Source organism: Balaenoptera physalus, assembly GCF_965194825.1.
Source record: "Balaenoptera physalus genome assembly, chromosome: 14".
Lineage (NCBI taxonomy): Eukaryota > Metazoa > Chordata > Mammalia > Artiodactyla > Balaenopteridae > Balaenoptera > Balaenoptera physalus.
Window position 1 is genome coordinate 53,577,682 of NC_138893.1, and position 12,968 is coordinate 53,590,649.

A 12,968-nucleotide genomic window follows, 5' to 3' on the forward strand; every position below is an offset into this window, starting at 1 on the left:
GTGCACGAGCTTCAGTAGTTGTGGCTCACAGGCTCTAGAGTGCAGGCTCAGTAGTTGTGGTGCACAGGCTTCGTTGCTCCATGGCATGTGGGATTTTCCTGGACTAGCACTCTTACCCGTGTCCCCTGCATTGGCAGGTGGATTCTTAACCACTGAGCCACCAGGGGAGTGCCCCCCCCTTTTTTTTTTTTTTTTTAAATCAGCACTTATCAGTACTTTCTTCCTGAAGATACCCTCTGGCTACCTGGAGTGAACCCTTTTAATTACATTTTATTAACCATCTTTTAGAATGGGTTGTTTCTAGAAATGCCAGAGCCCATCTATTTTGTGTTGATGTTTTTTTTTTTTAATTTTTAAAATTTATTATTTATTTATTTTTTTAATATTTTTGGCTGTTTTGGGTCTTCGTTTCTGTGTGAGGGCTTTCTCCAGTTGCGGCGAGTGGGGGCCACTCTTCATCGTGGTGCGCGGGCCTCTCACTATCGCGGCCTCTCTTGTTGCGGAGCACAGGCTCCAGACGCTCAGGCTCAGTAGTTGTGGCTCACGGGCCCAGTTGCTCTGCGGCATGTGGGATCTTCCCAGACCAGGGCTCGAACCCGTGTCCCCTGCATTGGCAGGCAGATTCTCAACCACTGCGCCACCAGGGAAGCCCCTGATGTTTTGCTAGTTTTTACCTGCTATATCAGTCAGGGTTCAACTAGGACACAGAAACTATACAGTAATTTGAACAAAGAAAGTTTAGTATAAAGAATTATTGATTATAACAGGGGATTGGAGTAACAAGTGATTGGCTAATAAGAAGTAAAGAGATCTCTAAGTAATATACAAATGGGAGAAATCAGAATCAGCTATGTATACCAAGTCGTCATGTTGTACACTTTAAATATCTTATAACTTTGTCTGCCAATTATAGCTTGATAAAGCTGAAAAAAAGAAAAGAATCCACTGTAATCCATAGGGCTGAGATAGAATGTACTAAGAAGAGGTACCCTAGGGCAGAGATCCCACCTTGTTGGAGAAGGCATGGCTGTGGCTCACAGAATGGCAGAGAACACTGCGGAAAGCTGTTAATAGGGAGGTGTCTTGGGGGGAAGCAACTGGCTTGTGGGTGCTGCTGGCTGCTGTAAACTGGAGTCTATCAGTGGAGAAGTTGTGCACGCTGCAGGAGCTTGCCTAGACGAGCAGCCTGGAACCGGAAAGGGAAAGGCCCTGCCTCCTACACTGTCTCTGCAGTGTTCTTTATTCATAATGCTTAACGTTGTGCCAGCTGGAAAAGGAAATACACTTAAAAGTCTCCGGCTCCATTTTTGCAGAGTAGGCAATGATGGGTGAGAGGCAGTAAATTGATAACTGGCACATGGAGAATCATATCTCCAAGTTCCTAGCTTCCCTTTGCTTCAACACTGCGTAAGTCTATTCTACAGAAAAGTATGAGGTGGTGTGTAGGATCTGAATGAATGAGGAGGGACAGAAACAAGTCAGAGGACAAGAAGGTGATTGGTGCTTAAATTTGCTGGGACAAACTTATTTGTTTGTAAGCTTGTAAAGGTCTATATGCATTCCAAATGGAATGACAGTTTTCTGGAATAAAGAGCCTGAAGCAAGACTGTTAAACAATAGTTATTAGGGTAAATATAATTTATCTGATTTTATTTTTTTGAGGCAGGCTGATGTCTAAGATATATAGTATTACCTTATTGGTCTTTGCAATTTCAAACATGCAAAGATCCCAGCAGGTACGTTCTTTATTGATACTTTTCCCTCAGTTAAAGCCGTATGTGCCTTTGAGCAAGCTACTTTAACTTTTCATATCTTTTTACTTGGGGTTACTGGCATGTAGTTATATGAGGTTTTAGAAATTGGTGTTTGTAATGATGGGAAATATATATCATTTTAAAAGAGTTACTACATTTCTGCCAAGGTCTAAGGTACAGTAATGTTTTTTTGGTCTAGTTCTAGGATTGGGTATTGCACATGGATCTTTTGCACCAGGGTAGCTTTCAGTTGTAATTATCAGTTGGAGTAATACCCTCTTATCCAGAATTTAGCTCTGAATTTGGCATAACAGCATTAAGCTTGGAAGTTTTATGATTTTTTTTTTTTTTAAAGAATCTTTGAGTAACGTGGAACAGTGAAAATAGCTGAAATGAGTCCACTTGAAGAACCAAAGGCTGCATGCTATGTGCTGTGATTTGGCTGAAAAGAAGTTCCAATTTGTAAGAAAAACCAGGACTGGCTTGTGAAAAACTAGGAAGCATTGGAAAAATGGTGTGTAAGGGAGAAGAGCAAGAGAAAAGACAGAAATTTAAAAAGGAAAATATGAAGAAGAGAGGGTGACTTACTAGTAGAGGCTGCCAGCCACGGCCGCAGGGCCAGGCTTTGGAGGCAGCGGTGATGAAGCCTGCAAGACTGGTCTTGGAGAACCGAGGCTCCAGAGGAGGAGGAGGGAGGCAGAGTACTCAAGAAGCCCGCTCTGTCCTCTGGAGGTGGAGGCATGGAAAGGAGGGCTCGTACTGTGGGCAGACACTCTTACACATCTCTGTGTGTTAGGGCTCTTTCAGTCATACGTGACAGAAACAGACTAGCTTAAGCACAAAGAGACACTGCTTAGCTCAGGAAACAAAAGTCCAGGGCGTAGATCAAGCACAGCTTAATCTGTATTGAAGATCTCAAATCTCAATGTCCCAGGCATCTGCTTTTTGCTCTCTTAGATCTGATCTCTGTATTTGCTTTATAAAAGGGCAGGTTCTTCACAAAAGGTGGCAGAAATGGACCACCAACAGCTTCAATCTTCCATCTGGTTAGCAATCTTAGCATCTAGCAAGAATCTTGGAATTGAGTCTTTTTGTCCTGGTTTGACTTGCCGGCCTTTGTCTGAATCAGTGAGGAGGATAAAATGTTTCCATGAGGTGAGCTTGGGTCCTGTGCTCACACTGGTGGCCAGGGAGTAGGGTCAGCCCACCAAACTACATAGATTAAAGGATCGGAAGAGGTTGTTGCTCAAGGGGAAATGGGAAAACAGATGTGGGAAGTTCAAACAGCAGTTGTCCACTACACCCATCTTCATAACTCCCCTGTGCACCCTCCTTTGCTTCCAGTTACGTTTTGAAAAGGGCTTGCCACTAATGTGTGGAGAAAGCATTTTGTTTCCTAAAAACCTACCAAATAAAAAACCAAACAAAAAAGCCCTTTAATTAAGTACTACTTATCTTTTTTTTTTTTTTCCTCCACTGTCAAACCCTTCTCATCTTTAAGACCTACCTCAAATTTCAACTCTTGTATAAGGGTGAAAGATTCTCTCCTAACTCTGAATTCTTAGAGCTTTCATTGGCTGTACCATGCATTTGGCAGTTAATGATCTTGTATCATCTTTCGTGTTACAGTCTTTAGCTACTACTTAAAATCTTGTAGGAAAACCATTGTTCTTTTCTGTAGTTAAGTATAAAACTATAGTGATGGGTAAAAAAAGAGTGAGTTTGTCAGAAGCTCACAAGTTTTGTGATTTACCTTATAAATAATTATTTAAATATGGAGTGAGTTAATGACAGTACATTTTATAATGGGAAATGTGTTAGTATCAAACTATAACACTGTATAAAGCCACAGCTTTTAAGATAATCAGATGAAAACATAAATAACAATATCAGTTATGAAATTAAATACAGATGATTTGTCAAACTGAACTATTACCTGAAAGCTAGACACCAATTTTTTGTTATTGCAAGAATGAAACAGTTAGAATCAAAGAAAAATTCAATCTCCTGCCAGCTGAGTTTTGTTATGCTGTAGTATTTATTAACCCTTAAGCTTTAGAAGAATTAATATGTAATTAAAATATTATGTATACTCATAAGTATGAAAATGAGATGCTTCCTTTAAAGGTATATAGATTAGGCATATAAGTTTAATTAAGTTTGGGCCTTATTTCTTTTGCTTACTGACCAGGGTATATTACATAGCATCAAACAAGTTTCTTGGGACTCAATAAGATTACAAAATACGATAATGATCTGAGCCAAGCTGTAACAGATAAACTTTCCCCACTTCAACAGAAAATATTGTCCAACATACCATGTAAAGCTACATCTATTTCAAAAATGTTCCTGATTATATTATCCTAATTTTCCTTTTTTGCTTCATTCATTTTTCACCATAGAAAATTAAAATGATTTGGTTGATCTTTGTCCAAGTTTCTGAAACGTGTTACAATAAAGAAGTAAAACATTATTTGACATGCTTTAAAATAATATGTCGTCCATTTAGAGAGAGAAACGTCTCAGTTGGGTTCTATCAGTATCAATGAAAAGAGAAAAAAATTCATGAATGAAATATAGAAACCACGTGCGTGGTTCTTAATATTAAATTTGTAATTGCATGCCCTATGACAGCTACAATTGCTACATGTGTTTTAATTGTACCTTTGGGGAGGGGGGAACCTCATTAATTTAGGAATTGTAACTAAAGAATGACATTGGGATTATATAATGAAGTTCTTCACTTGTTTTATTTTTATGCTGAACACAGTTACAAGGATAAAACCAAGTAAGTAAAAACAATGACACCAAAGAAAAACTCACCAAATAACAGGAAACTAACAATTAGGGGAAGATGAGAAACCAAGAAAGTGTACAGGAATATCATTTAGTAACATTCTTGACGTTATCATCAAATACTTTCTGCTCTCTAAGAAAGTCAAACTTTAATCAGAGAACACTACATGCACTATAATAAGCCCTTCGAAATATGGCTAACTTTTGTATGCTTAAGTCTATTTAGCATTTTAAAGTTTTCTGAATTTTGGAATCCCTACAGTCCCTGCATTGGTTGTGTTAATAGTTTCTTCACTCAAGTAACAAGGTCTACATTATTTTTTTTCTTTTGGTCAGGTCATTTTGTGGCTGCTGTCCTTGTGACCAAGCTCTCCTTAATTAGATCTTCTGTTCAATCTGCTTCATTTGTTAGGATGACCGTAAGCAAGAGATCAATCATTTTTCAATCCGTGTTTTTCATCGAATAAACATGGCTTTTGAATATTAAAAATAAGTACACCAATGTGAAACATACAGTTATGTCATTGTGTTAAACTTTCATTGAAAATTTGAACCCAGGGTATGTATATTAAGATTGTACAGAGGGGGGATTCCCTGGTGGCACAGTGGTTAAGAATCCTCCTGCAAATGCAGGGGACAAGAGTTTGAGCCCTGGTCTGGGAAGATCCCACGTGCTGCAGAGCAACTAAGCCCGTGTACCACAACTACTTAGCCTGCGCTCTGGAACCCGTGAGCCACAACTACTGAGCCTGCGTGCCACAACTACTGAAGCCCACGTGCCTAGAGCCTGTGCTCCGCAACAAGAGAAGCCACCGCAATGAGAAGCCCGCGCACCACAACAAAGAGTAGCCTCCGCTCACCGCAACTAGAGAAAACGCACGCACAGCAATGAAGACCCAACACAGCCAAAAATAAATAAATTATAAAAAAAAAAAAGATTGTACAGAGGGGCTTCCCTGGTGGTGCAGTGGTTAGGAATCTGCCTGCCAATGCAGGGGACATGGGTTCGAGCCCTGGTCCAGGAAGATCCCAATGCTGTGGAGCAACTAAGCCGGTGCACCACAACTACTGAGCCTGCGCTCTGGTACCCGCAAGCCACAACTACTGAAGCCTGTGCACCTAGAGCCTGTGCTCTGCAACAAGAGAAGCCACTGCAGTGAGAGACCCGCGCACCACAACTAGAGAAAGCCTGCACTCAGCAAAAAAAAAAAAAAAAAAAAAAAGATTGTACAGAGGATAAAGCCTAAATTTATTAAAGCATAAATGTTTTAACTGACACAATAGATTCTTTTTAGGTGTTAAGAAATAAAAGTGTTGAAAAGAAATTGGAATATTTAAATTGTAAAAATTTCATTTCAAAAGTATTGTATACTTCATGCACCGTAAAATCTCATATATTAGAATCCGTCTTTTCAATATCTCATCATCTCAACAGTTGGTGTCACTCACAGTGCTGAGTGGGAAAGTGTATTGTGTTTCCCCAAAGTGGTGGTTGCTTAAGATTTACTACAGTGAAAAAAGTCTCATAATTGCTTCCAATTTCAAAGGAGTTTTAGCAAATGCCCAAGATCTCTTTAAAATAATGACACTTAAAAGACTAACATTTATGTGCAAATGCAATAAAAGAAAAATTGTTCACAACCCAATTTTTAAAGTCATCTCATGGGGCCTTCTGGGTGCCCATGTGCTAATTGCACCTGTAATTGACCACTTGTATTTTTGAAAACAGACATAGTGGAAAAAAAATAGTATGTTGTAGTGTTTAGTGAATTTTAAGCTTCTGGATGCCAGAGACTTAGTTTAGTTTCTTGTTCCTGTACTTTACAGTTTCTTAAAATTATAAAGCACTCAGTAGATCACGGTTAGTTGGAATTTAAATGACATGTGAGGGCTTCCTTGGTGGCGCAGTGGTTGAGAATCTGCCTGCCAATGCAGGGGACACGGGTTCGAGCCCTGATCTGGGAAGATCCCACATGCCGCGGAGCAACTGGGCCCGTGAGCCACAATTACTGAGCCTGCGCGTCTGGAGCCTGTGCCCCGCAACGAGAGAGGCTGTGAGAGTGAGAGGCCCGCGCACCGCGATGAAGAGTGAACCCCGCTTGCCGCAACTGGAGAAAGCCCTCGCACAGAAACGAAGACCCAACACAGCCATAAATAAATAAATAAATAAAAGAGTGCATTTCTATATTCAAAAAAAAAAAAAAAATGACATGTGAGTGGCTGTGATTTCTTGTTTGGCTAACATGTGCCTCAGAAAAGCAGTTCACCTTCTTATGATGGTTGATGAAGAGACTTATAGTTTCGTAGGATACTGACTAAGAGATTAAAGCTCTTAAGAATTTTCAATATGTGAAGTTGTATAGATACGAACAAGTCATATGCCAGAGGAAAAGCATTAGCTGTCTCTTGGATAGTATTAATATGACTCTGGACTTTGGAACAAGTGGATTTAGAAGTAGTCTTTTGGAACCTAATCTGATCATAGGTAGAAATACTTTGGTTTTAATTGCCTGAGGCTCATGGCATTTAAAGTCTGTAGGAAAAGATAGTCTCCTGAAGCTTTGACTATACTTTTTTGAGGGGTAAACAGCTTTAAGATAATGATACGAGAGACACTGTGTTGTCAGTGAAGCATCCTATAGAACTTTCTCCAAATGAATAGGGAATTTTGCTGTTACTTTTCTAACACAAGTAAACTTTCTTCCAATTGTACACCAGCCTGGGGGAGAAAAAGTAAGGGAGGTGGCAGCAACAGAATTAATACTAATTCTTGTGACACCCAAAGGGATAAAAATTGACAAGTTAAATATATGTTAATAAACTTGTGTTATTGGTGCTCAGAGGAAGAATAATTAGCCTTCTTGACTGAGAACTTTCCATCGTCATTTCATAGGGCAAAATCTTGATCACGTTTCCAGAATGTTTAGGTTAAGAGGGTAAGCAATCAGGAATTACTTCATCTGCCACTTTATTTTTTTTTTTTAATTTTATTTATTTATTTATTTATTTATGGCTGTGTTGGGTCTTCGTTTCTGTGTGAGGGCTTTCTCTAGTTGCGGCAAGTGGGGGCCACTCTTCATCGTGGTGCGCGGGCCTCTCACTATCGCGGCCTCTCCCGTTGCGGAGCACAGGTTCCAGACGCACAGGCTCAGCAATTGTGGTTCACGGGCTTAGTCGCTCCGCGGCATGTGGGATCTTCCCAGACCAGGGCTCGAACCTGTGTCCCCTGCATTGGCAGGCAGATTCTCAACCACTGCGCCACCAGGGAAGCCCAATCTGCCACTTTAATTCAGATCAAGTTGCTCTAGTAGTCTGAAATTAGTTCAAGTTGGGATCAAATAAATATAGGGCCCAAATATATATATATGTATATATATATATTTTTTTTTTAAATTTATTTATTTGTTTTTATTTTTGTCTGTGTTGGGTCTTTGTTGCTGTGCACGGGCTTTCTCTAGTTGCGGTGAGTAGGGGGCTACTCTTTGTTGCAGTGCGTGGGGCTCCTTATTGTCGTGGCTTCTCATTGCAGAGCACGGGCTCTAGGCGCGCGGGCTTCAGTAGTTGTGGCACGCGGGCTCAGTAGTTGTGGCTTGTGGGCTCTAGAGCGCAGGCTCAGTAGTTGTGGTGCACAGGCTTAGTTGCTCCACAGCATGTGGGATCTTCCCGGGCCAGGGCTCAAACCTGTGTCCCCTGCATTGGCAGGCAGATTCTTAAACACTGCGCCACCAGGGAAGCCCCAAATATATTTTTGTAGATGATTGGAGTCTAAATTAGTGATAAGAGGTCCATATTACAAAACCTTGGACAGCTACTCTTAAGGGCAGATCTTGGGATGCAAGTGTTTCAAAATTTTTGTTTAAGAAATTGGATATTATTTCCTGAAAAACTGTGGTACTACTCATCAACTTTAAACGGTTCCTGTTATAAAAACCCTGCCAGCTTAGACACACGGGGCCTACTTTTATCCTTTCTTTTTATGTACAACTTTCATAATACCAGTTTAACTTTGGCATGTAGAAAAAGGGAAGAATAATAGCCTCTTCTTTAATACTTGTATTATTCATATCTAACAGCTGTCCAATAAAGTGACACATTTAAAGCCATGTTTCAGAGCCAGGGGTTGAAAAAGTAGTAAGAGAGTGCATACTTCTCTCAGGGTGGTAAGTCAGGTTTAGACAACTTTAAATATAGCTCATATTTTGATAGATGTTGCCAAGATTGTGGTTCTTGGAGAACAAATCAAGTTAAGCAATTCACTAGGGAGGAAACATTTAGTTTTGTGGGTATGTAGTTTTGGTAGTAGTCAGCCAAAAGATACATCTGCAGGATACAGGTTTGTTTTTTTTTTTTTCTCCCACTGCCTTGAATTTTGCAGATTCATGGGTTCAACATGCCTCAAAAGCACCTGCATTTCATTTTTATGTAATTGATTTTTCAGCTGTGAATTTTGTTTCCAGTCCTTTCACTAAGCATATCACCTTACATGTAGAGTTCCATCTAGTGGTAAAAGTAATCATTGCAGACTATAGGTAATAAAAAATATCCTTTTTGAGGGGTAGGTCTTGCCTCTGTTACTCTTTGGGATAGTTGCCTAGTATATGCATTTAAATACTGGAGTCCTTGCTATTTCTGTATGCCTGTATACTTAACTACTAATTCTCCTGGTTCTAGACATTTATGCAAAAACCTTTATGATGAGGAAATTAACCTTTAGTATATACTGTACTTTGATTTTCTGTGCTATTTACATCAAGTTGTAGCAAGACTTAGGTCAAAACTACTTGGTTTCTTAAAAAAATTTGTCATGAAGGATGTTGGTTATACATACAAGTAATAATATAATCAGTACTCTTTCTAACACCCAGCTTCAACAAATGTTAACATTTTCCAGATTTACCTCAAATGAACCACTCCCCTTTCCCCCAGCTGAATACTTTATCACAAAAACAGTGCTAGCACACTAGAAACTCCCCTTATGGCCTCTGGCCTCCTCATAATCACTAACCCCCAACGGTAGCCATTATCCTGAATGGTAAATACATCTTTGCTTCTCTTTACAATTTTGCTACTTAAGCAAGTACAGATCTTCCTTGATTTATGATGGAGTCGAAAATGCATTTAATACACCTAACCTACTGAACATGATAGCTTAGTCTAGCCTACCTTAAACATGCTCAGACCACTTACATTAGCCTGTAACTGGTCAGAATCATTTAACACAAAGCCTATTTTGTAATAAAGTGTTGAATATCTCATGTAGTTTATTGACTACGCTACTGAAAGTGAAAAAACAGTGGTTGTATGGGTACAGAATGGTTGCTGTCCAGCATCACGAGAGAGTATTGTACTACATATCGCTAGCCCGGGAAAAGATCAAAATTCAAAATTTGAAGTACGGTTTCTACTGAATGCATATTGCTTTCACACCATCATAAAGTTGAAAAATCGTAAGTTAAACCATTGTAAGTTGGAGACTGTATCTCTAAACACTATATTTTTTGTCTTTTTAGAAAATAATTAATTAATTAATTAATTTATTTTTGGCTGCGTTGGGTCTTCGTTGCTGCGTGCAGGCTTTCTCTAGTTGTGGCAAGTGGGAGCTACTCTTCTTTGCGGTGCTTCTCATTGCGGTGGTTTCTCTTGTTGCAGAGCATGGGCTCTAGGTGTGCAGGCTTCAGTAGTTGTGGCCCATGGGCTTAGTTACTCCACTGCATGTGGGATCTTCCTGGACCAGGGCTCGAACCCGTGTCCCCTGCATTGGCAGGCGGATTCTTAGCCACTGCGCCACCAGGGAAGGCCTATCATTGTTTTTTAATTTGCAGTTCCTTGATGTCTAATGATATTGAGTAGTTTTTTAAATGAGATTTTATGGAAATCTCATGCTTGGTTTTCTATTAGACTATTTATTTTTTCTTATTGATTAATATGAAGTCTACATATATTCAGGATATGAGCCTTTTTTTTGCTGTATGTATTGCAGATATATTTTCCCACTCTCTTTTTCACTTTCTTAATGGTGTCTTTTGATAAACACAAGTTCTCATTTTAATGAAGTCAATTGTATTGATCTTTTTCTTTTTGGTTAATATTTTTTATGTGTTATTTAAAAATTATTTCCCCACCCTGAGTTCAATAATGTATTCTTCTATATTACCTTCTAGTAGGCTTATTGTTTTGTTGTTCACCTTTAGATCTATAATTCGCCTGGAATTGACCTTGTGTATAGTGACATAGGTGTCAATTTTCATTTTTTCCCCCTATAGATGTCCACGTGTCCCCGCACCATTTCGTGAAAAAGTCATTCATTCCCCACCAATTTTCAGTGCCACCTTATCCTGAATCCAGTAAAGAAGAAAGGAAGTAATAAAGATAAGAGCAGAAATTAGTGAAATAAACAACAAACATGTAATAGAGGAGTTCATTAAAACCAAAAGCTGGAACCTTGACAAAGCTAATAAAAATTGATAAATCTCTAATAAGATTCATAAATTAAAAAAGAGAGAAAACGTAAATTACCAATATCAGGAACAAGGAGGAGGACATCACTACAGAACCTGGACACATTAAAAAGTTCCTAAGAGGATATTATGAACAAGTTTATGCAGTAAAGTTTGAATATTTATGTGAAATAGACAAATCCCTAGACATATATGGCTTACCAAAATTAATACAAGAAGAAATAGAAAATTTGAATAGTTCTGTAACACAAAATAAATTGAGTATATATAATTAAAAACCTTACAAAGAAAACTCTAAGTCCAGTTGGCTTCATCAGCCAATTCCATCAAACATTTAAAGAAGAAATGACACATAAACTTTTTCAGAAAACAGAAAAATAGGACACACTCCCCGACTCACATTGTAAGGCCAGCACAACCTTGATACAAAACCTAATGAAGACAATATAAGAAAGGACCATTCCATGATAATCTCACCTATGAACATAAATGGAGAAACCTAAACAAACTATTAGCAAACTAAATTCGGTAATATATAAAAATGATAATACATCATTACAATATTGGGTTTATTCTAGAAATGCCCAGTTGGTTTAACATTAATCAGTGTCATTCACTACATAAACAAAATAAAGGAGAAAAGTTATTTGATTGTCAAAAAATTTTGATAAAATTAAGCACAGACTCATGATAATAAATAAATAACCCCTAGCAAACTAAGAATAAGAAGATATAGACTGAATTTGATAGTTTATGCCAAAATGATGGGTGGGGAAAGATACCATTTTTCAATTTTCTTTACTCTGATAACTTCTAAAGTTAAGATTCTCTTCATGATTTTTAGTCATTTAGACCCCTCTTCTATGAATTACTTGGTTATATCTTTTGACTAATTTTCTTTGAGCGTATTTTTCTTATAAATTTTAGGTATATTGATAAATTCTGAATACTAATCCTTTTATATGCATAACAAGTGTTTCTTTTCAGTTTATGGCTTGTCTTTTATTATTACTTTTAAAGTTTTACATTTATTTGTTATTTATTTATTATGAATGGGTAGTATGTTCACATGAGTCAAAAATCCAGAAAATACAAAAAAGCATACAGTGAAAAGTTTCTCTCCCACTCCTGTTCTTTCATCCAGTTCCTCTCTCCAGAGGCACTGTGACTTCATTTTTTGAGAACTTTGTTTATAATGTTATTTGTTGAACAGACATTTAAAATTTTAATGTAGTTAAATGTTTCAATCTTTTCTTTGTGAATTGTGCATTTTATGTCATGTTTAAGAAATCTTTCTTCTGCCTCATTAATTTATTCTTTTTAAAGTTTGACTTTTTTGGAAGGGAATCTAAAAAAGAATGGATATATGTATATGTATAACTGGTTCACTTTGCTGTACAGCAGAAACTAATACAACATTGTAAAGCAACTATACTCCAATAAAAATTAATAAAAATTAATAAAAAAAAATTTGGCTTTTCATATTTAGATCCTTATTCTGTCTGGAATTTATTTTTTGTGTATGACGTGAGGTAGGGATCACCCTTCCTTTTATATTATAAAACTGCTTATCCTTATACTGTTTATATTGTGTGATTGTTTTGTCTAATACAACTTTCAGTGTGATGGGAGACTACTCTTGCGTTTCATCTATATGTTGGCAAATACAGTTAACTTGGTCCAGTTTTTAATTTCTGTTTTGTTCCTACTTGCAGATGAGTGGTTAGAGTCCTAATAAGTACTGCCTTTCAGGCCCCATAATGTGCCCTTGTGTCCTCTAACATGTCTGGAATTTGTGTAGGCTGTGATGGGGCAGGGAAAGGAGGGTTTCTTTGTTACAACAAACAAGGAGAAAGCGTTTTTCCTGTCTCTTCGATCTACCAATGCCTCATCAGAAGCTTTCAGCACTTATGTAAGAAATTAATTTTTTTCTTAAACTTGAACAAACTTAGAGTTTGTT

The 12,968-nt window shown here is 37.9% G+C and overlaps 1 protein-coding gene across 8 annotated transcripts in view; it reads left to right on the forward strand.

The window, feature by feature from the left end:
* Positions 1 to 12,968, forward strand: part of ARHGAP19 (Rho GTPase activating protein 19) — an 83,372-nt gene that overhangs the window by 31,332 nt on the left and 39,072 nt on the right. For 3 of the 8 annotated variants that reach the window (XM_082423762.1, XM_082423761.1, XM_082423763.1), the window contains exon 2: positions 10,814 to 12,920. The exons of the other annotated variants lie outside the window; for them this stretch is intronic. In XM_082423762.1, coding sequence (XP_082279888.1) covers positions 12,892 to 12,920 — 29 coding nt within the window. In that variant the 5' untranslated portion in view covers positions 10,814 to 12,891. The remainder of the gene's footprint in view (positions 1 to 10,813; positions 12,921 to 12,968) is intronic. 8 annotated transcript variants of the gene reach the window in all.